This window comes from Curcuma longa, chromosome 2 (genome assembly GCF_044706935.1).
Source record: "Curcuma longa cultivar G26 ecotype Majalengka, Jawa Barat chromosome 2, ITB_CL_G26_1.1, whole genome shotgun sequence".
Classification (NCBI taxonomy): Eukaryota; Viridiplantae; Streptophyta; class Magnoliopsida; order Zingiberales; family Zingiberaceae; genus Curcuma; species Curcuma longa.
The window spans coordinates 12246939-12268767 of NC_133862.1; the positions used below are offsets into that span (position 1 = coordinate 12246939).

Genomic DNA, 21829 nt, shown 5'->3' on the forward strand with positions numbered 1-21829 from the left:
TTATGATAAATTATAGATGTTTGATAGCAGGAGGGGAGTTTTGGTGTAATGGTAAATTTGTTAGTATGATTTAGAGGTCTAATGCTTTGTTTGTGAGGAGGTGAGGGAAGGAGAAGGAAGGGTAAATAAGGAAAAGGGAACTTTAAATTTTGTTTGGAAAGGAGTGAGGGAAGAGGAGAGAAGGGTAGGGAAGGGTAAGTTTTAACCTTCCTTATAGATGAAAAGGGAGATTTTCTTATACTCCAATTTGAGGTGTAAGGAAAAGAAAGACAACTTTGAATATTATTTGTTCTAATTTTATTCCTGTTTTAAAATCTTAGTTCTCAAATAATTTATTTAATCTAAATTTTTCAAATTTCTTTAACTGAACACAATCTTTTCACTCTTTTTTCACATCAGTAAATTTTTATAGAAATATATATAAAAATATTGATTTATCTTTATCGTATTAAAGTATACAGATTCTATATTTCGCATGTTTATTGTATCGCTATTCATTATTTTTTTAAATTTTTTTATTTATTTAAATTATAAAACTTAATTTTAGTTGGTCTATTTGTGATTTTGACAAGAAAAATTTTACATCAGTATAATGAGATATACATATTTTTTTCACATATAAATTTATTTTAAGAAGGATATTTTTATAATTTTATATATTTAACTTTATTCCTTTTTCTTTCTTCCCAAATAAGGTAACATGTTCCCTTTCTCCTAAATAAGGACATAAATATTTTCTTTTCTCTTCCGTTAATAAACCTTTTCTCTCTCACCTCATCAAACAGAGCAAAAGTGTTCAAGTTTCTAAATAACTTTTTGTAAAATTGGATAAGATTACATACAATAAATTTTTTAACTGGTCATGATGAAAGAGGATATTGTATTAATTTCATCGAGATTAGACCCTTGTCCACTTTAATAATTTTGTCATAACCAACTCAACTATACCTTTAATAACTAACAACTTATGTCCCGGAGCGGATTTCAAGCAACACAAGAAAAACGTTCACGTAATTAATTTTGTACTTTTTAAAAATCGGGCCCTCCTATTTTCCAAATGAGCATTCTGCCCTTTAAATATGCGCTTATCGGTTAACGGGTACAAAACGGGTATACGCACACCCGCCGTGCCACAGTTTATTGGATATCCATTTGTGTAGAAGGTTGATCCGATAAGTCGGCGAGAGCTCAGTCGAGGACTATTTCTTGTGCGGCTTTTGAGACCTTTCTCGTGCCTCGATGACAGGGAGCGGCTCCGCCGCAGTCGGAGGAGGGCGGAGAAGCGATGAAGTTTTGTAAGCGATACGAGGAGTACATGCGCGGGAGGGAGAAGGAGCTGCCTGCCGTCGGGTTGAAGAAGTTGAAGAAGATCCTCAAGAGGTGCAGGAGAGAGTTCCACTCCCGGCAAGATGGCGGCGGCGGCAAATGCCCTGATAACTGTGCAGGTATGGCCTCGGAATTAATCCGCTCGTATCTGTTTCTGGATGAGATTATTGGATTCTTTTGGGGAGAACGAGTCTCATTTCTTTAATATCGTTGACATTTGTTTCTTCGGGCCTTCTGCTTGTGTGCGTGTTTTGAATCGGATGAGAAAGGCCTGCTTCGTCGATATCTTTTTCACAGATTCCCGTTTATCTTTTTCCTTTTTATTTTCTTTTTTTTTGTGTATATATGAACTAAATACGATTGGGAATTGATGAATTGAAATTATGACGACATCATACTTGTTCCTTTCTGGATTTCACCACCCTTTTGTCCTTTTGTTCATACTGGATATCGGATGATATAAGGATTGTACTGCCTTTAACTTACAACATCAGATTTAGATCATTGGTTTAATGTCCTATTCTATGCTGATGCATACACGTGAATACGGTAGAGTAATATAACCAAGGGAAGAAAGGATGAAATCAGGATAATGGGAATAAATTCAGGAGAATGAAAACAGAATTGGGAGTGAAACAGGGAATGCAATTCCCCCTCTTAGGAAATCTAAATTTGTATGATATTTTGATACAATTTTTCCATACATTATGGATCAAATTGTTAAGAAGTTAGGAAATAACTCATACAAAACTAATCTAGCAAATATAAGAATGCTAAGATGAGTGTAAGAGATGAAAAATAGACTGTCCAGAATAAGTAGGCATAGTTATAGTTTCAAGCCTCCAATAAATGATAAAAATAAGAGAAGGGTAGCTAAGATTGTTTGAACATGTTCTAAGATGATGAATATATTCTATAATTAGATAAATTGAATCAATTAAACTTGAAGGTACATGATGTAGCACAATATCTGAAAATTATAGTCCAATATATTAAATAGTGATTTAAGAGATATGAATTTTATGATGCTTGCAAAAGTTAGGCCATGTAGCTAGCTCCAAATAGTGCAATTAACACGGCTTGGTGATAATGATGATGGTATATTCCAACATTATATAATGTTAATTGCCTTATGCTTAGAGCCCTGCTATCCAATAGTTGGCACACCCTAAAGAGGTAGGCGAGAAATGATGCAGCCAGACAAGATGTACCTTTTGGTACATTGATCCCTAGGGTTTCCTTTTTTCCCTTTAAATTACATTTACTATGACAAACTATTCAAGATCTTACAAGCTTTTGATTTTGGCAAGAAATGGATGTTTGCAGGAATTATATCTGGTTATTCTACAGATTTGGATAGTCTGGGCATGTATATTTCAACATGTGACATCTTCCTCTAAATGTACAATACCACTTTTCTTGAGTTTTTTTTTTTTTTTCCTTTTTCTGATTCTATGGTATCACGTTGTAGTTTGTGATGACACTTTCTTGTCCTCCCTATTGAATAAGATGTTAGCTGTTGGTTGTTTTAATCAACAATTATGTTTTTCCTATGATGTAGAATAAGAACTTCTCATCTGATTTTCCTTCCTTTGATTTTGTGTTATTATGTTGTAGTTTGTGACGGTGCTTTCTTCTCCTCTCTATTGAATGAGATGTCAGCTGTTGTTGGTTGTTTTAATCAACGAGCTCAGAAGCTACTTGAATTACATTTAGCATCAGGCTTTAAGAAGTATATTATGTGGTTTAGAGGTAAGTCTTTGCAGAGTCATGGAGAACTGAGGCAAGAAGGGAAGGACCTAGTTGCATATGGTATCATAAACTCCATTGCCATGAGGAAGATATTAAAAAAATATGACAAGGTATGCGACATTAGACATCATTATACATAATTTAATTTTTAAAGTGCTTCCGACTTTCTCATCTGCAAATATCTGTCTAAATCAAAGGAATCCCTTGCAGATTCATTTCTCAAAGCAAGGGCAGGCATTCAGATCTAAAGCTCCAAGTATGCATATTGAAATCCTTCAATCACCATGGCTTTCTGAACTGATGGCCTTTTACATTAACTTGAGGCAAAGCACAGATAAGAACAACTCTATGGCTGAGCTATTGGATGACTGTTTTCTTACATTTGATGATGAAGCTAAACCGACACTTTCATGTAGCCTCTTCGATTCTATGAAGATTGAAATTGATTTAACATGTTCAATTTGTTTGGTGAGTTGGTTACTCTTTACAAGTTATTTTCTAAGACTTGTCTACTTAAGATTTTCATATATTGCTAGCAGTAAGATCTTCAGTGTTGCATGACATTACATTCCCTTAAACTAGTCATCATCTGTTCAACTTTAGAAATTGCTAGATCATTATTTCCTGCTATACCTTGTCATTCGTAGGAGACTGTCTTTGACCCTGTTGCTCTCACTTGCGGCCATCTATTATGTTACATGTGCTCTTGTTCTGCTGCATCAGTGACGATAGTTGATGGTTTAAAGGCTGCAAACTGTAAATCCAAATGTCCTCTTTGTCGACAGGTGCCAAATTCTCCTATCTTGCCTTGTTAGATGTAGACTAGAAAACATATCTACATACTTAACATGGTTCCAGTGTTCCATTTCAGGAAGGAGTATATCAAGGTGCAGTGCACTTAGACGAGTTGAACATCTTGTTAAGACACAGGTATTTCAGTCGACCTTTCTCCAATTGCTTTGCTGCTGAAGATTTTTCACTAATTTGTACGTCCAAACAGCTGCCCTGACTACTGGCAGAAGCGGCGTCAGATTGAACGAGTTGAGCGAGTTCATCAGGCAAAGAAACACTGGGAATCAGTGAGCCGAGATTTCCTTGGTATCTGATATAACTAAAACATAGTTTGTCAGTTGAATGGTGATCAAATGGTCGTGATGAAATTAATTCTTGTTCAAACCTTTCTTGATTGCTTGCTTTGCAGTTGTAAATATCCTTGAGTTGTTGTAGGTAAATAATAATAACAATGTGACGATGCTACTGTAAAAATTTCTGAAAGCAAATGCTTGATAATTAATTTTTAGGATGTTGAGCTTCTGAAAGATATTCTTCTTGTTACATTGTTAGGCTGACGTTGCATTGTTTCCTTATCTTATCTATAGCAATTTGAATTTGAAGATGCAGACTCTGGTGATGCTGCACAATGTGAAGCCTCAGCCGAGAAGAGATTTCATGGCTGTAAGAGGATCTTCTGATATTTATATGAAATTTAGTTTTGTATTTATGGTGATTATGAGGAATCCCATTTGATTGATTCACCCTCTTCAACTCTTTTTTCCCCTTCAGCCCTTGCGATTCATCATCTTATTGAAAATACAGCAGAAAAATAATATATTGTTTTTGTGCTTTTCAGTGTTTTTGATGGATTTCAGTCGGATTTAACAGTAATTTAAAGTCCCTATTCTAATCTGAAAATATTATGTGAAACAAGGAACTTTAGGAATTTAGTCCAGGGAATAAGGAACTTCATTGGATGCTCATTGTGTCTTATACTACTCACATCATCTTGCTTTAAACTATGACCGGAATAAGTCTCTAAAATCACATCATCTATGACCGGAATAAATCACATCGTTAATCTAAAAAGATCATTTAATAATCAATACCCGACATCGCAGATCATATACAAATTTAAATTAATTAATAATTTAACTATTAGTGTAGCATAATAATACTTAATAATAATATTTTTATAATATAAAAAATTATAAAATTTCTATTAACACAGTAATAATAATTGTATTCAATCACAAAAATATTCCCTTGATGATTCAATTTAAATGTCAGAAACAAAATAAGTAACGTAACAGAAACTATTGAAATATTTATAAAATTAACTCAAAAATAACATGAATGAACCCTAATCTTAAATATGCAAAGACGAAAATAATTTAAAATAAAAATCAAAAGATAATAAAAAAGATTATGTTTTCTTTAAATAAAGATTTATGGACATTGATTCCCTAGACCTCTCAAAATATTACTACGATCCTATTCTAAAACTAACTCAAACCATTTGGTTTGGTCAAACTTCAAGTGCATTTGGTGCAGAGACTAGCCCTCTTGTTTTTACTGATCACTCACCTGATCCACTTTGTTATGTGACGCCATGGCCCAAACCAAAAAGGGGATCAAAGATTGGGGGTGGGGCAACGATGACCAAACTATCCGGCCATTGTCGGAGAGGAAAATAAGAGTAAGGGTCACCTGATCAAGTCGTGATGGTTGGCCATAAGCAGTCTCATGGAAGTTCATCTCTTTGAGAATATTTGTTATTATTTCAGGAAAACTCTTCTAATAAATGGAAGACAGTATATATTGAAGAGCAGTGCAATAAAAGATCCTAGTAAAGTAACAACGGGTGATGTGTGGAGTGAATGATCGCAACACAACCCCATTGAAAAGTTTAAAATTTGAACTTGGAATGCCTGAAAAAGGAGAGCATCTTCTACTACCACAAGGGATATATCGTTCGGGAATACAAAAAGAACGCAAGGAAGGGCAAACTCATCGAATTAAGGGTGTTGATTCTGCCAAGTTAACTCATTGTAGAGTTACTGGAAATCTGGCTTCTCTGGGTAAGTGCAGCCTGACCTTTGGATAATGACATTTGCGGCATAGCAACCAGCTCTTACACAATCATCGATGCTTTTTCCTTGAACCAATTGAGACAAGAATCCTCCAACGAACGCATCGCCTTCACAATTAACATCCATATATTAGAACGAAAGTGATCACGAAGTAAATTGAGTGGTCAAGTGAACTTAACCAAACAAGTGCTTTTAAAATCCAAGCAGGGGAAGCTAGAGGCCCTGCTGTTTCCTGGGTGGGTTTTCCAGTTAAAATGGTCAAAAATCTAGTTCAACCAGGTGTGCTCTCGATTATAAGAAGTTTTGCTTGAGTTGTGCATTTTAAGAATGCAGTGTTAGGACTTCTGAATGCTTAGGGTTTCAGTATTTTCTGTGTTAAGAATATAATTTTTTCCTATGCAATAAACCAAACACCAGATTTTGCAAATAATCAAGAAACAATGAGAAATTATTACCTGCACCATTGGTATCAACTAGTTTCTCCTTTGGTAATAGGATGACAGGGAACGACCTCGCCTATCAGGAATTGCATGAAAGAAATTAATGATAGTTTACTTACAACTAGATTAGCATATAGCAGCTAAGGAATTAAAAAGACTATCAGATTCTCAATCATATTTAACTTGCATATGCCACAAATTTAACTAATATGTCTTTCTTTTTTTTCAGAGTTCAAATTTTGACAATGCAATCCCAAACAACTAAAACAGTTGAATCTTTGAAGATGTGCCAATAATCTACAGGTTTTGCATGCAAAATACTTATCAAGTTGAACCAAGAAAAAAAAGGATCCGTTTTGAAGGTTAGAAAAATAGTCTCAAGACAGACTAGATGGCAGTTGGAAAAGACCACAAGTCCCATGGGCACAAACTAGATGACAGTTGGAAAAGACCAAGCTCCATGGGCACACAGTTAAACAAAAGTTATGGAGTTCTATGCAAGGACTGATGGAATATATCTAATACAGAAAAGTTATTTCACAAAAGCCAATATATCTAATCATATTGAGCTGCTTATCAACAGCTACTAGTATTAATTAATCATGGAATCTGAAATTAGACCAGTGTTTGAGTCCTTGATAAAAAATATAGATGCGTGTTACAAAAATTATAAAATGTTATCGAACTCCTCCAAAGGCAAACATCGTCTCTCATGATGGTCTCCCCAAGGTCTAGCAAAGAACTATCAACCAATCACTAGTACATTGTAGCATTTGTATCTCTTCACTATAAGTCTTGCCCAGGTCTAGCAAAGAACTAGTTACTACCGTTGCTAGTGCAAGAACTTGTATGTCAAATACTCGCAGGTCTTTGAGGCAAATGAACCATCATAGTTAAAAGTTAGGGTCATAGAAAATGGAAACGTCAATAGACTTGAGTCTGAAAATCTCTGTACTCAACGAGTCATAGGATATTGATCATTTAGTGATTAGCATTTCTGTACCTATTGCACTGGGAATAATGTTGTACTAGTTGATTAGATGCTATGCTTCGTGAGCTACACTCATATGGGAAAAAAGTATTACCTTCCCATCTTCAGCAACAACTACTGGATCACAACCTTGAGTGATAACCGTAGTTCTTTTGTGTGTTCCTGATGCCTTTGGCAATGCCGAGATCTTTAAAGCAATCTCTTCAACATTCTCAGTCTGCATCACAATAAGGTTCAGCAGGACAACACAAGCTAGCGAAAGTATATTGAAAGATTCATACCTTCCAACCACGAGCTTTTGCAAAGGTCCTTGCTTCAGTTTCATTTCCAAACACATAATCCACATATCTGCAGGTGTAATAAGTCATTGTAAGCATCCATGAAAACTTCAGTTCATGTGCCAGATGAAGGGATACTGAAAATGTTGATAGTTTTTCCTTCATCGGTTAAGTAAATTAAGAGTTTCATATCATGCTAACCTAAGTAATTTTTTTTTTAAAAATAAGAAAAATCTAGTAGGGTTAATTACATAAGTCAGATAAATTAGAAACATATTTCTTCTTGCTGCAACCACAAGCAATAAGTGTTTAAACCCCGTACATGCATCAAATTCTCTTCATCTTTCTTCCTCCAACCCTCTCTCTTCTCTCCCCTTCTCCTCTTTCTTCATCACATTCCCTTCATTCTTTCTCTTTTCCCTCTTGTTTCTCACAAGGGCACCACTGCTGGCAGCAGCGATAGCACCACTATTGATCACCTCTATATCCTTGCTCTTTCTCTCCTCTACCTTCTCTCCTTCTGCTCCTTCTCTGGCCCTTTTCTTCTTCCCCATTTCTTTCTCATCTTCTGGTATTTTTTTCTTCCTCCCCTTTTTCTCTCCTCCCTATTTTCCCTATTTCTCTCTAAGGAAATGTTGCCTCCAGCAGCATAGATAGGAACAATCAAGGAAAGAAGAAAAGATAATGGAAAAGAAAAGGCAAATTTTCAAAAGAATAACTAAGAAAATACTTTTTAGTAAAAGCATGGCAACTGACAATCCCAATTAGCATTCCATCTGTTATCATCAAGAAAATTACAAATGTACGTAGCTCAAACACTTGGTGTAAGCCTGTAAGGTGTAACTGATCAAAGTTAAAAGAAAGGTAAAGCTTATGACATAGCTTATTTACTCTAGATTTTATCGAAGTTCAAAGGGAATATGTAGGTTAAGCAACTGATCTTGAAAAGATAAATTAGAAGAATAACAAATAATATTCAGAATGCAACTGGAACACTCACAGCAAGGCCTTTTCTTGAACTTCTCGGAAGAATTCACAGATGAAAGGAGCAGAAAGGTTCATTGAAAACACCTATTGACAAAGATAGAATCCCTTGAAATCAAAAAATCATTTTAGGAAAAACTAGGAATGTAACACATGAAGGGACAAATTACCTTATTTTGGGCAGCAGCATGTTGAGCTACAACTTCAATAGAATCAGGAGACACCGTGAGGAAAAAACCAGCAATGTAAATGTACTTGGCCTTTTCAACTGATATAAGTGTACAGAAGTTAATACATATCACAAAAACAAACTAGAAACTAGCAATTTCTATTCTTCATAAGCAGTCGATGAAAGGATCTTTTAATATTTGGTTCAAATATGTCTGGAATCTAATTTATACTGTAAGTCTTCTTGAACTAAACCACTCAAGTTTGCTAACAACAGTGAAATTCTAGAAAGCAATAATCTCCAGTTCCATAGTCGGGGAAATTAATCTCCAGCTTCAAAGAATAACGTAGATAAACTTAAGTAAAGACTGTAAGAAAATAAAAAATGTTGGGGAACGGCATTTGTTTGAATACAGATATATCCAGATAAGTTCACAAGCATACGCAATTGTGGATGATTGGATTAGAGTTTCAAGAATGAAGTTCTAAAGCATGGATAAGTGATAAGTTAAGCTTGAAAAAATTACAATGACAGATGATAGCATTGGGAATAACGTTTACAAGAAGCCAAGGAAAGGGTTCATTGTGGCACTGCTACCAGTAGCTATGATTAAAGCTTCTGACAACATTGTGATAGGTGAGGCAGCATTTTTTCTCTTTCTTTGTGCATAGAGATCCTATTTATTCATCTCTCAGAAACACCCAATCAAGTTATTTTTTCTTATTTCAAATCAACCACTCTGCAAAGTAGCAAACTGAATTGTGCCCATTATATTCCAGGTCTGCAAAACAGCGTACAAAACTAAACCACTGATATCCCTCCTAAAACAAGAATCAGCAATTTTCATTAGATATATTTAAATTAGCATCCATGAAAACATGGCAGCAAGGCATAGCCAGGAGAAATTTACCTAGAGCCCAGTTCTCTGGTCTCTTTAGGTGTTCAATTTTGTAGCAATTCGCTGCAGACAAATTAGCAACTAGGGACCTGTTTATCAAACATAAAGTTGGCTTCAAAAAGATACATCTATTGCAGATTCACATGACAAGTTATCAAAAAACTTCAAAGATGGTCATGTGCTCTACAAAAATCAAGGTGATGTTACAAGGCTCAAGAATTAAAACATCTGCAGAAAAATTCAGTATGGAAGAAAAATATATAATTTTTACAAATTAAATAGGAACTCATCCACAGACATATCAAATTAAATATTCTGCCCTTCATATTACAAGGCATAAATGTCTAGAATTACCAATTAATATGACATAATTTTTACAAATTAAATAGGAACTCATCGACAGACATAAATTATGAGCCAATATTCTCCCCTTCATATTACAAGGCATAAATGTCTAGAATTACCAATTAATAAGACAGGAACATCTTCCATACAAAATCCCATTTGCCCTTATTCCAATTCCACAACAATTATTTTATATTGCTTGGACGTGAATCAACCAATAAATATATCTACACAAATAAGAATGTCATAATAGTAAGAAGTTGGAACAGAAAATAAGCACAAAGAGAACTCACTAGCCCCAACTGAGAGAGGAACTCAAACTTAATCACTTGATCTGGTTGAACCATATGGCCAAAACCGCACGATTTAACGATAATAGACTAATGAAACAATATATCAGCAAAACAAATTTACCACTATCACTTCCAAATCCAATGTGGGGCTAAACTGGAGTGTTGAAAAAAACATCCAGAACTCAAAAGTTTGTAGATTCCCTTACCTCCTAAGAAAACCATAAACAAAGTGAAATCGCATAAGGGGCCCATCTAATGTAGCCTCCTGAAGCTAGATAATATAACTGGACACCTTTATAAAAAATACGAGGGAACTCCCAACCTAGCGCTTGAGCTTATATTATATAATGTAGAATTTCTAATAATGCTTGATGTGAATACTATCCATGTTTCAACTATTAGATTTGAATAAAATTTAGAACATTTCATTTTCAGTTCTTATTAAGTTAACCAAACCATACCACAGCATTGTCTTTTGTAATCTTTATATATCAGAAAAAACTGTGTTAAATATAATTCTCTCTGTATCGGCCTTATAGTTTCAACTCTAGTTGATATGAGAGATATAACTATCTAATTTCATACACACTCTATATTTCTTCTGTGTGCTTATAGGCAAATTGGTATGACAGTCAGAACTCAAGTTGTGCACATAAACTTCAAATTATATGAGAATTCTAGGTATCCTACAGCTAAAAAATTATAAAACATATATGGTATACGGAAGAGGTTTGTTTTAAACATGAGAATCAATATACAGGAGAAGGAAGAATCAGAATTCACCTTTCACCGCCAACAACACAAACAGCACATGTACCAGTTGGAGCAGTTTCATCCTCATCATAGTGAACCTAATAAATGAAGCCAAGAGAATATCTAGTTGAGAACCATATAGAAGAATGATAAAATGGGAAAAAAAAAAGAAGCAACCAAGGGTAGACTTACATTAACACCTGCAGCATTTGAATTTTTCTTCATTTCCTCTCCAAATTTGTCCTTCCCAATGCATCCCATGTAGCTTGTTGCGCCAGGAATTTGTAGCATCCACTATAAATCATGCAGCAGTGACACTGTTAGCATTCACGATATTCTCCAATGAACAAATATGATACTCACAATAATACCTACCTGAGCAACCTTGATTGAATTTTGAGTTGCCCCTGAAAAGATAAATTAGCAAAGATGAGGATAGTATGTACAAGCCTCTAGCATTATTAACATCTAATGAAATGCATTTACCTCCAGCAATGTATTCAACATTAGATTTTGCAGCTAATTCATCATACCTGGTTCAATCAAGGAAAATTAAAAAAATTGGTTCATCAAATGGATGACAGAGAAAATAAATGAAACACCAATTACCATAGGTTGATAGAAGTAAATGGTAACAAAACCAAAGGAAAGACAATAATTGACTTGAACAATCATATTAAGAGAAACTTACATGGGCAGATGCTTTTCCTCCGCCAGAATTGCATTATTTATCTTGATGTCATATCTGAAAGAACAAAACATACAGACAGGTAAGTCTTCTCATCAAATATATCCGTGCAATCAAGTGGCAGAGATACAAGCTTAACAAAAGGACAATTAGTCCAAATCTAAGTTATCCACCAACAAGGCTACGAAGCCATTTAACTAAAGTGAAAGGTAACAATTAGATCTGGCTGTGACATTAAGATCCACGTCTATTTCATATGGTTTTCAACAGGCGATGCTAGGAACTACCAGATCTGTGTTATTGGTTCCTTGCAGCGGCAATGCAATAGATTCTATTACCGTCGAATCACATTATCGGGGAAAACGTAAACCACAATACCAGCTTGCAGAAAGGAACCAATCAAATCGAAAAAAATATTTTCATGATCAATCCTATTAGTTCACAACACAAACGCCCCAAAAACAGAAAAAGGATCCGCTTACGGAAGGTTTAAAATTCATCAGATCCCCGATGAAAAGCCACACAGCAAGAAGCGACAGACACAGATCCACGGAAAAGATCCGGCAAAGAAGACACACAGAATCACCTGCTAAGAAACTCTTGGTCGACGACAGCGGAGATGTCGAGGAGGGGATTCCCCATGCCGAGGAGCACACCTTCGTAGGCCATTACCCAGTCTCGGAGAACCGACGCGAGCGCAACAGATCTACGAGGCGGAAATGAAAGTGAGTGAGTGTGCGAGGGCTACCGTGACCAGTGATTCTTATAGACGAACCGGAAAGATGGAGGCTCGCGATCGCTGAGATCGGATCCGACGCCGCTCCTGCTCGCGCGAGGTTGCAGGTAGGTGGCCGAGCCGCTCCCGTCGCGATCTCGCCTCGTTTACGATCGCAAATCCTGGGCCAGGGTTTGGTTGGAGGTAGGTGAGGCGACCTAAACGCCGCCCGATCTCAGTCCACCGACGTCACCTACCCTCAAAGTTCAATCAAGGAATCGCCGTTTGGCGTAGAGGAAGGGTTTAAATTAAAGCACTCAGTGCGGACTTCTCGGTGTTAGCTGAAGCAGAAAAGTCTTGCTTATTATTATTATTTGGAAACAGAAAATCAAAAATTGATAATTTACCTCAACACTAACTAATGGTCTCACACGATCGATTCCACGAAAAAATTAATAATTTGCACCTAAATCAAATGATCAATAAAAAACTTCCGAACCAAAACTGCATACCTAAATTATAAAAAACAAAAACAAAGACAAGCATGTATAGACTATACCTGATTTAAAGTCATAATGTTGAATTGTCATGAAGAGGATATGAAGATATAGTCAACAATCCAAACACACTACATCTCACAATCATTCAACCACAAGCCTCGGCCCCAATGATACATCAGCTTAGATTACAGCATTAAATAGAATTTTAAGCAACCCAAAAGTACTGCTGGTGCTAAGAATGCCGAATCCAACAAGTTTTATCTAATTGAATCATCTGCTTAACTAATTCCAATCAGCACGTCCGCAGGTTCCTTACAAACAAGAGGTTCTAATCAGATTTCACCTACAGCAAACGAAGCGGCTTAAAAATGGCAAACGAAGTCGGGTGCGAAAGATTCATCGTCGATTGGTAATGAATTGGAGTTTATACCGTAGGCGAAGGAGAACGAGATACACTTCTGCTCATGTTCTGAACAGGCTTGACTGGGCTTTTGCTTGCAGGTTTGCCATTAGCCGGCTGCGGATGGATATACAGTTCAGTCGAAATAATGTAAACAGAAAGATGAATAATAATGTAATTTTCAACTTACATAATTATCTGGAGATCTGGATCGTGATCGTGATCGAGATCTGCAAAAAAAAAACAAACAAACATAAAAAGTAATTAATACTCAAACTGCAGCCTTAACAACTTGATCCAAGATCCCGAGAACCTCTTTCTATGCCAGATTACTAATTACAATCAAGAAACAGAACATACAAGCTCAAACTTTAAGGAATTAATACTTAATTTTTTAAAAAACTCATAGAGATACCAGCAACAAAATATCAGATGCCTGTGCACAGAACAATAATCCAAAAAACTACTAAATCATTTGTTGTGTACCAAGGAAAGCTATTATCCAGAATCTTGATTGCAGCTTATAGTACTGAGAAAATGGAGGGGCAAAAGTTGTTCCTAGCACTTGTCCAATGAGGGCCAAATCCATTTAGCTTATTGAGTAATCCAGCTTGCTATCGCAACCATTCCTCTCTGCCCCGAAAGAGGCCCACTTATCAGAAAAGGTCATTATTGGTAGCAGGTAAAGATCAAGATGTTCTGCAGGTTTCATAAACTGATCGTCTATGAAACAGCATACCTTACGATACTGAAACAGTTGCAACCATTTGCACCAAATCCAATCCAGATCCTATTATCCGATCCAGAGATCCCTGCTTAGGCCCAAATCTAGAAAACAAACAAATTAACTTTCAAATTGCGATGATCTAACCGCGCAGCAATCACTGACATAACAACTGACATGGAAAACGGACAAACAATCTGATATCGACTCTCATCATTAAGCATCCATTTAAACAAGTCCTTCAAAGTAGAAAATAGAATAATTGAACCACAATTGTCCTTGATAAGGAAGCAAATGTTCGCATAATATTCGTTAGACCACGTACAAAATAGACCCTCTACAAAGAACATGTAGTGTCAGTACATTTGAAGGCCTGTCCATCTTGTCTTACCTTTACAGGGTTCTAGCATGACTGATACTAAAGATTATTGCCACAAGACCAAAGAACAACAAAATCATGACCAGCCAATAATACTTTTTCAACCAAAGGAGAGAAAAAAAAACAAATACTTTATGCTGGAACAATGAGAAAAGAAAATCAATATTTAAGGTACTCAATAGGAAATAAACATGAAAACAAGTAAAACTCATTCAACAAGCTAAAATGTAAGAGCATGACTACAGCACATTTCATGCATCTATCTATAGAATCCACCACATGGGCTCTCATATTGTTGTCAACTAAACTTTTTGGATTGATAGTTAATAGTATTATGACAAGTGTATTTTTTAAGCCACCCCTACATTCATGAACAAATTAAAATATGACATGTGTCATTTATAGGAATAGTTAAAACTTTCTTAATGTAATGCCACAAATTTATTAATAACATTAACTAAAAGTATAATTTAATAATATAGTTGGTATATGAATTCTTTCTCTCACATTTACTGTTTTGGCATAAGTGCAAATTAATAGCATGTCTTTTATTTAATTACTTACAGTATTGCTCTTTAATTTATTTATTTCCATTTATTTAATTAGAAGTTATGTTCTTTTATCTAATTGCATGAAGAGCAATGCATCTTCAATTTATGTTATTATTGCTCCTCCAAATTAATTTGATAAGATCTCCACTTTCAATTTACCTTATTAGTGAACCACAGAGTTTGATGCAATTATCCTACTTGGTGGCAAATTATAAATAGAATTATTTGTATTCTCTCTATATATGTATATACTTAAAAGCAATGTGCAAAGAGGTGTCCTATTTATTGCCACATAAAATTTTAGCTTCTTTATGACTAAACAATCTTATTTAGCCAAATGTATTAATCTAATGTCAATTGTATTTTTTTTAAATTTCTTCTCATTATATCTAGCCAAATGTGAATAATCTACAGGCTTCCACAGCAAATCCTCCTTTCATCCTCCACATCCTGTGATGCAAGGAAGAAATTACAGAGGTAGTGGCCAAGAAGCTATTAGAAAGAAAAAATGAGGCAAAAAATTAAAATACTTATCTTATCAACATATATATAATAAAATAAAAACTTTTACTATGCAAAAGCATATAGATGTTACTATGTGGGTTAATAAATATGAGTTGTATCTATATTATACTTTCTTATTTTATAATGTTATAGAGCAATCGGCTCTGCACCTTAGTCATGCTAATTTTTTTTATCAATTATGTTAAATATATTGTCTGATGATGTTTGATTAATTGGTGTAGGTTTGATATGATCATTCAGAATAATATTCTAACATGCATTCTTAATATTAATTATTTTATTATTTAATAATAGTTTATTTGATTAAAATAGAACTTATATAATATTTTTTTTATAAATGGCTAGAAATACTTTTTTAATTTAACCATTACTATTATTACTTTTTAGCACAACTTCTCCATAAGTATTCAGTATATTATTTATTTTTTATATTTTAAAATAACGATGTATTCGTAAAAAAATGACAATATATTTTCTCAAATAGATAATTTTTAATTCTCATATGCATTGTTATTTTTTTCTGAATAAAATTTTTTGCAATTTTTTTTATAAATATTTATTTTGTTAATCATTTTAATAAACAGTTCGATTAATTAGTTGCAGGTAAGGATGCTAGAAACCCACCTCATGTCTATTGCAGGCAAGGATATATAAACACTGGAAGGTGGAAATTTCTTTTCATATTCACTAATTAAATTTTGCTTTAGTGATTTTAGTTCAGTACTGCATTTGTCGAAAATCACAAGATTATATTGTGTCTAAGAGGATAAAGACTTAGCTGTGGTTGTTATATATTGTGTAGTTCAATATGCTACTAGATAATTGGTACCCAAAAAACAAATATACACATGCATACACTACGCCCACGTACTATAAACATGGTTCACATTGTTTAGACCAACTGAAGAAAAATAAAGGATGTGCTTGGTTGTGGGGAAGCATTAAACACAGACCAAATAGCTTATAGTCAATACTTAAGGGAAACAATTATAGTATTTTAGGGAGTTTATGCAAATCCAATTAATGCATAAATGCACAAAAGATTAATTTAAATCTCAGATCAACAAAACTCAGTTAATTATCTTGTGCAGTACGATGATAGATTGTTATTTAAGTAGTGTCACCTTAGCAAATTATATATTTTTCAACTGTACCTGGATACAGAATGTCCTTTAGATGCTGAGCGAGAATGAGAAGATACTGATCTAGATCGAGATCTAGACACCGAACGGCGTGTTAACTTTGCCCTTGGAGACTTGCTGCTCAACAATTTCATAGGAATTAATTCTGTTGCATTCTGGTCACTAGAGTCGCTACAATAAGGATAAAACAAAATCAAACCTTCTGCTGCGGCTACTTGCACTTTTTGAATATGAACGGCTACGACTTCGACTCCTAGATAAACTTCTTTTGGAATCATACTCCTTCACCTATGAGTAAAGAAATGAAAGGTAAGAAAGCCAGCTTTGGACATGCTGCAGTGAAATATGAGGTGAGTGCTGGAATGAGATACTCTTATATATGCCCGTGAAAATGCATTCCGGAACTCAGAGTCATCAAGCTTCTTGATCTGCAAGTAATTGAGTATTTATTTGGATGATGTGTCAAATTTTATTTTAAAAAATACATTGTCTAGAAAGATAATCAAAAAGCCATTTCCCTGAAAACAATTGAATGTTTGTATTTATGAAACGCTTTGAGTGAGCTATCTTACAAAAATTAGCAATTAACTTGGCACACAAACTTACTGCATATTTCATATCATCGTAGTTTGTATAATCTACAATACCAACAGTACCTGCAAAGATATTCTTGCATAAATAAATTTTAAAAAATTGACAATTTGTTTGCATTAAAGATATAAAACAAAATACACTTTAAACTTTATAACAAACCAACTGTAAGTAGAGTTTAACCATTCAAGATAGAAAATTTTAATCTTAAAACTGGCTGAACATGCAATAAGATGAGAAAAATTGTTAAAATCATGATGAAAACGATTACCAATATGTGAAAGTGGCAGAGGTTTGCAAAATGATCAAAGTATCATAAAGTCATCGCACCAAAGATGAACCAACCCAAGGTGTGGAAGTGGCAGGTTTGCAAAATGATCAAAGTATCATTAAGTCATTGCAGCAAGATGATCCAACCAAAACAAACACAAAAAGAACCTCTGACTCTATTGCTCAAACTCGCCTTTCCTCTCCCCTAAACCTGTGTTGACACAGGACAAATACAAAAAAACAAGTCTGACGAGGGGGGCTCAACCTATAGATCATGCCGGACTGGAGACTTGTATAGCAGGCAATATTGTGTGGAGAGGAAAAGGAACAAATGCTTCAGGTTGAGGATAGGGATTAGGGTAAATTAGGTAATTAAACCTTAAATATAGCTTATATAACTTAAATTAGGGTATATAAATATATATATATATATATATATATATAACTTATATTATAGCTCACTAAGAAATTGTTAAATTATTTTATTAACAAATTATATCAATATTTTTAGTTAATATATTTATTTAAGCTATATTATTGTCATGTATGTGCCATTTGTGCCATATATTTGGACTCTTTTCTAAGAGTCCCTATGTACCTATTTTGGGAAAATCGTGTCAGTATACTTGGACTGAGTCTAAGTAACATAGCTTTAAGAAACTAAGTACAAACCGTAATTACCCACACGGTAAATATCATGATAGATTATGATGCAAAACACTAATTGAGCCTACATTAATACCATCCTACTTAGCTTAAATAGAACTGTATTGAAGATGTATTGAAGATGAATCTTACTAATAGTAGTTTATCAAATTCAAAGACAAAAAACATGGGGTGAAGTAAATAACTAACACGCACTAGATTAAAAAGAAACATTTGATTGTAAAAGACACAAATTGCATAATAGCTAGCTCAATATCTAAGAATTGGTTGAAAACCTGAAACCAATAATATGAAGTACAGCAAAACACAAGCCTACAGAAAATTCTAGAAAGAGTATTACAACTCATGTAACTGGTGATTGGTTAGGTTCCAATTCAATTTTGAAAGAACCATAGTGTATAGTGTCATCTTAAGATGATCACTTGGGTGATAATTCCATTTCAGAGGAACCATGGTGAGTATTTAGGTCAGCAAGTGATCAGCTAGGTGCTTGGCCAAGATTCCACATCTCGGATAGACTACCCAAAGGGTAAGTTAGATTTAAAAAAGCCTTTCCATTAAAACAAAACATTATTCACCACAGTCCACAAACCAGTATGCAACTATTTTTTGATTTTGAAAAACTAATTTAATTGGCATACTGTATATTCAGTTCAATGTGCATAAGCAATTATTGCAATTATTATGTTTAAGAGACTGTTAGAATTTAGAAAGCAAGTGGAAAAATAATAAAAACCCAGAAAAGTTTCCTCTCTTTCCTATGCGACAAAAAACATCAATCCTGTGAAACTAACATTGAGCTAAACCATCATAAGTATAATATCTGATCAAATTAGCTCGAAGTACCCTACGCATGGATGATTATGCTTTCATGAATAATGTGATAAAATATATACCTATAAGAAGAGATTTCTGATTGGATGTAAGTTAAAATTCAGTGTGTTTTGATGTTGATCATGGCAGAATTAACTTTGTCTAGAGGATGAATCATAGATTGGTTCTAAAATAGATAAACTTACAAGGTAACAGACTGAGAGATATGGTATATATAATTTGCATAGGGATTGCAGTGCAAATCACTCCACAATCCAAGGTCTTGGGCATAAATAATCAGGTAAATGAAGAGAAACAACACTTCAACTAGAGATGAAGTCATGCCCTTGATAGTTCCCAAATCATAATATGAAGCCAAAGAAGAGATTGTGAATTAAAATTAAATTTATCAGTAAAACTATTAAGTCTCTGGAACTGAATATCAAAAACCAGTTTTCTCAGTTGCTGATAGTATTGTTTTTTCCTTGTTAAATTAGACAAGATGCCAAGGTTAATGAAGGAATATATCTCATGCAGCACCAATGCCCATCCAACATATAAAATTCAGATGATAGCAATAATCAAGGTGGCAGACAATTTAAAAATAACACCACTGAGAAAATAAAGAAAAAATGGTGCTAGTAAAATAAAGCAGGAGGAGCTCACCACCACCATCACGAAAAACTTCAGAAAAGCAGACATCACCAGCTCGACGCATATGGTCCTAAACAAGCTCACAAATTTATTTCTCTATATTTTATTCAAAACTGTACAAATTTGCAATCAGATCATGAATAAACCTTCAAGTCTTGCCATGATGCCGAGGAAGGTAAACCAGTGACCATAACTACATAGAACCATTAAAAAGAAACCCATAACCAAAGTTAACTATGATCAATAGTGTAACCATGCAGAATTGTGTAGATACCCACCACGATACTCTGTGCGCCTGGAAACACCGCCACGTCGACCTGCACTATTGTAGCTGCTGTGCTTATCAACTGATGAAGATTGGCCCCTTCCACCATGAGCAAGTTCCACCTGACCACAAATAATGGCATGAGATCATAATCACAGTAGAATGACTACAACAGTTTTTTGTTGATATGCCCACCCGTAATCTTTGACCATCAAATTTATATCCATCACGGCCACGAATAGCATCTTCAGCATCACGAGGATCTTCAAACTGCAAGAATTAATATTAGGAGAATGAGCTAGTAGTTAACCTAAGATGTATCTAATTACTTTATTATGATTAAATGTTTCGATTATATGATTATAGTAACACTGACAATGAAATATAAAATACAAGGAGATTGCAAACACCACTGGCTATTTTTTTCCTTCTCTGGCAGTGACAAAAGAAGGTGCATTACCTCAACAAATGCATACCCTGGCGGCCTTGGAGGAATCTTTAGATCAACATCAATGATCGGTCCATACTGCACAAACCATACCGAAGATCAAACAAAAGACTGAAGGTAAAAAGACAAAATGAGAAACATTAATGATCCTTTCACTTAATTATAAGTGCTATAACACTTTATCTTAGTCTGCAAGCACAAAGATTAGGAGACTATAATGTGTTACTTAGAATTTTATTCGAAAAAATAGAAAAAAGAAGAAGAATTTAACCTGTACTAATATGAATAGATTACTTAAAATTTGAAAAATAAGGATAAGAAGCGTACATTAACCACCAAATGAATTTAGGAGAAAAATATTACAAGATGATGACAACTAACAGATGCATGTGATTGCATCTCCAAATATGAAGGTAGCCATTAGTAAAGAATGCATGAATTTGAATAACACAAACACATGCTCTAAAAATATAGACTTATATTTGTTGGCAAAACCAGCCAGTGCAATACTTCTTTGACTAAAACAGTGCAAATAGTACATCACCAAATGCCCATCATACCATTCCCAGACTCCAATACTGAAAATGAAGAACGTCTAAGTATAACGAGATTCTACCATCTACAAGACTTCTTAACATTTTTTCGATTATTGTAAACAGATATGCTTGGCTGTAAGATGAGATCAAACAATAAAAGAAAAAAAAAAGAAAAACTTCTTAGTACTTCCTAGACAAAAACAGATGCAGTTTTTAAAGTTGCTCGGAGCAAAAGAGAGCTCCATTAGAAATAAATAAATAAATAATATGAAAGTAATTAGGGCTAGCGAACCTTGGAAAACAGATCTTCCACCTCTCTTTCACGAATGTCGCCAGGGAGATTGCCAACATAGATCGTTCGACTGTATCGCTTACTCATGATTCCTTTAAAGAAGATCAACAACAATCAAAGAGGAAAAGGCATCAATAAAAATCCTCCAAATTCACAGCGATGGACCAGCAAAAAAAAAAAAAAAAAAACCTAAAAAAAATGTTGTTTCCCTTTTCCTTACTCTAGAAAATTACGAAAAAAACTTACGGCAACCCTAGATCGCCTTTCGGAAGATAGAGAAGCCAATAATGGAATTGAATATATTGTACCAGAAGACAAATCTACGAACCTACAGAAGAAACGAGAGGGACGCTACCTTGGCGAGCGTAAAGACGGCTCGGTTTCAGCGATCGACGTCGAGGGTTTTCTTTTCTGGAGTTGGGTTGGATTAGAGATGTAGAAATTTAGGGATCCAGTGCCCACAGGCCAAGCATGGCACGGTTCAGTCAGCCCGTGTTTAACCATCGTGCATGGCTGGACATGCCACATTGTGTTGCGATCTGTTCTAAAAAAAAAAAAAAAGATAGAATTCGTC

The 21829-nt window shown here is 34.6% G+C and overlaps 3 protein-coding genes across 8 annotated transcripts; 1 reads left to right on the forward strand and 2 right to left on the reverse strand.

Annotated features, from left to right (window-relative positions):
* Positions 1 to 1251: 1251 nt before the first annotated feature.
* Positions 1252 to 4377, forward strand: LOC141822016 (putative E3 ubiquitin-protein ligase BAH1-like 1). Its single transcript, XM_074709425.1, has 6 exons — positions 1252 to 1445; positions 2944 to 3188; positions 3289 to 3546; positions 3726 to 3863; positions 3950 to 4008; positions 4079 to 4377. The coding sequence occupies exons 1-6, from the start codon at positions 1286 to 1288 to the stop codon at positions 4182 to 4184; spliced, it is 966 nt and encodes a 321-aa protein (XP_074565526.1). The 5' UTR covers positions 1252 to 1285; the 3' UTR covers positions 4185 to 4377.
* A 1270-nt stretch (positions 4378 to 5647) lies between these two features.
* LOC141821784 (adenosine kinase 2-like) lies at positions 5648 to 12700 on the reverse strand. 2 transcript variants are annotated; one of them, XM_074709147.1, is made up of 14 exons: positions 12560 to 12700; positions 12371 to 12490; positions 11788 to 11841; positions 11583 to 11629; positions 11472 to 11503; positions 11289 to 11390; positions 11127 to 11194; positions 9718 to 9794; positions 8809 to 8906; positions 8655 to 8725; positions 7658 to 7724; positions 7471 to 7593; positions 6401 to 6461; positions 5648 to 6052 (listed from the first exon to the last, which is right to left on the reverse strand). In XM_074709147.1, the coding sequence occupies exons 2-14, from the start codon at positions 12451 to 12453 to the stop codon at positions 5910 to 5912; spliced, it is 1026 nt and encodes a 341-aa protein (XP_074565248.1). In that variant the 5' UTR covers positions 12454 to 12490; positions 12560 to 12700; the 3' UTR covers positions 5648 to 5909. The 2 variants fall into 2 exon arrangements, with proteins under 2 accessions (XP_074565248.1, XP_074565247.1); XM_074709146.1 differs by lacking the exon at positions 12560 to 12700 and having other exon boundaries at positions 12371 to 12520.
* Positions 12701 to 13062: 362 nt separating this feature from the next.
* Positions 13063 to 21703, reverse strand: LOC141818382 (serine/arginine-rich splicing factor SR30-like). 5 transcript variants are annotated; one of them, XR_012600959.1, is made up of 15 exons: positions 21611 to 21703; positions 21256 to 21347; positions 20440 to 20505; positions 20175 to 20249; positions 19993 to 20101; positions 19861 to 19907; positions 19727 to 19784; positions 17327 to 17376; positions 17092 to 17148; positions 16920 to 17008; positions 16733 to 16837; positions 14139 to 14227; positions 13886 to 14032; positions 13590 to 13629; positions 13483 to 13516 (listed from the first exon to the last, which is right to left on the reverse strand). XR_012600959.1 is itself a non-coding variant. In XM_074705893.1 (14 exons), the coding sequence occupies exons 2-14, from the start codon at positions 21340 to 21342 to the stop codon at positions 13278 to 13280; spliced, it is 903 nt and encodes a 300-aa protein (XP_074561994.1). In that variant the 5' UTR covers positions 21343 to 21347; positions 21611 to 21703; the 3' UTR covers positions 13063 to 13277. The 5 variants fall into 5 exon arrangements, 4 of the variants coding, with proteins under 4 accessions (XP_074561994.1, XP_074562018.1, XP_074562011.1 ...); XM_074705893.1 differs by lacking the exons at positions 13886 to 14032; positions 14139 to 14227 and adding an exon at positions 13063 to 13310 and having other exon boundaries at positions 13430 to 13516; XM_074705917.1 differs by lacking the exons at positions 13886 to 14032; positions 14139 to 14227 and adding an exon at positions 13063 to 13342 and having other exon boundaries at positions 13430 to 13516.
* Positions 21704 to 21829: the final 126 nt, after the last annotated feature.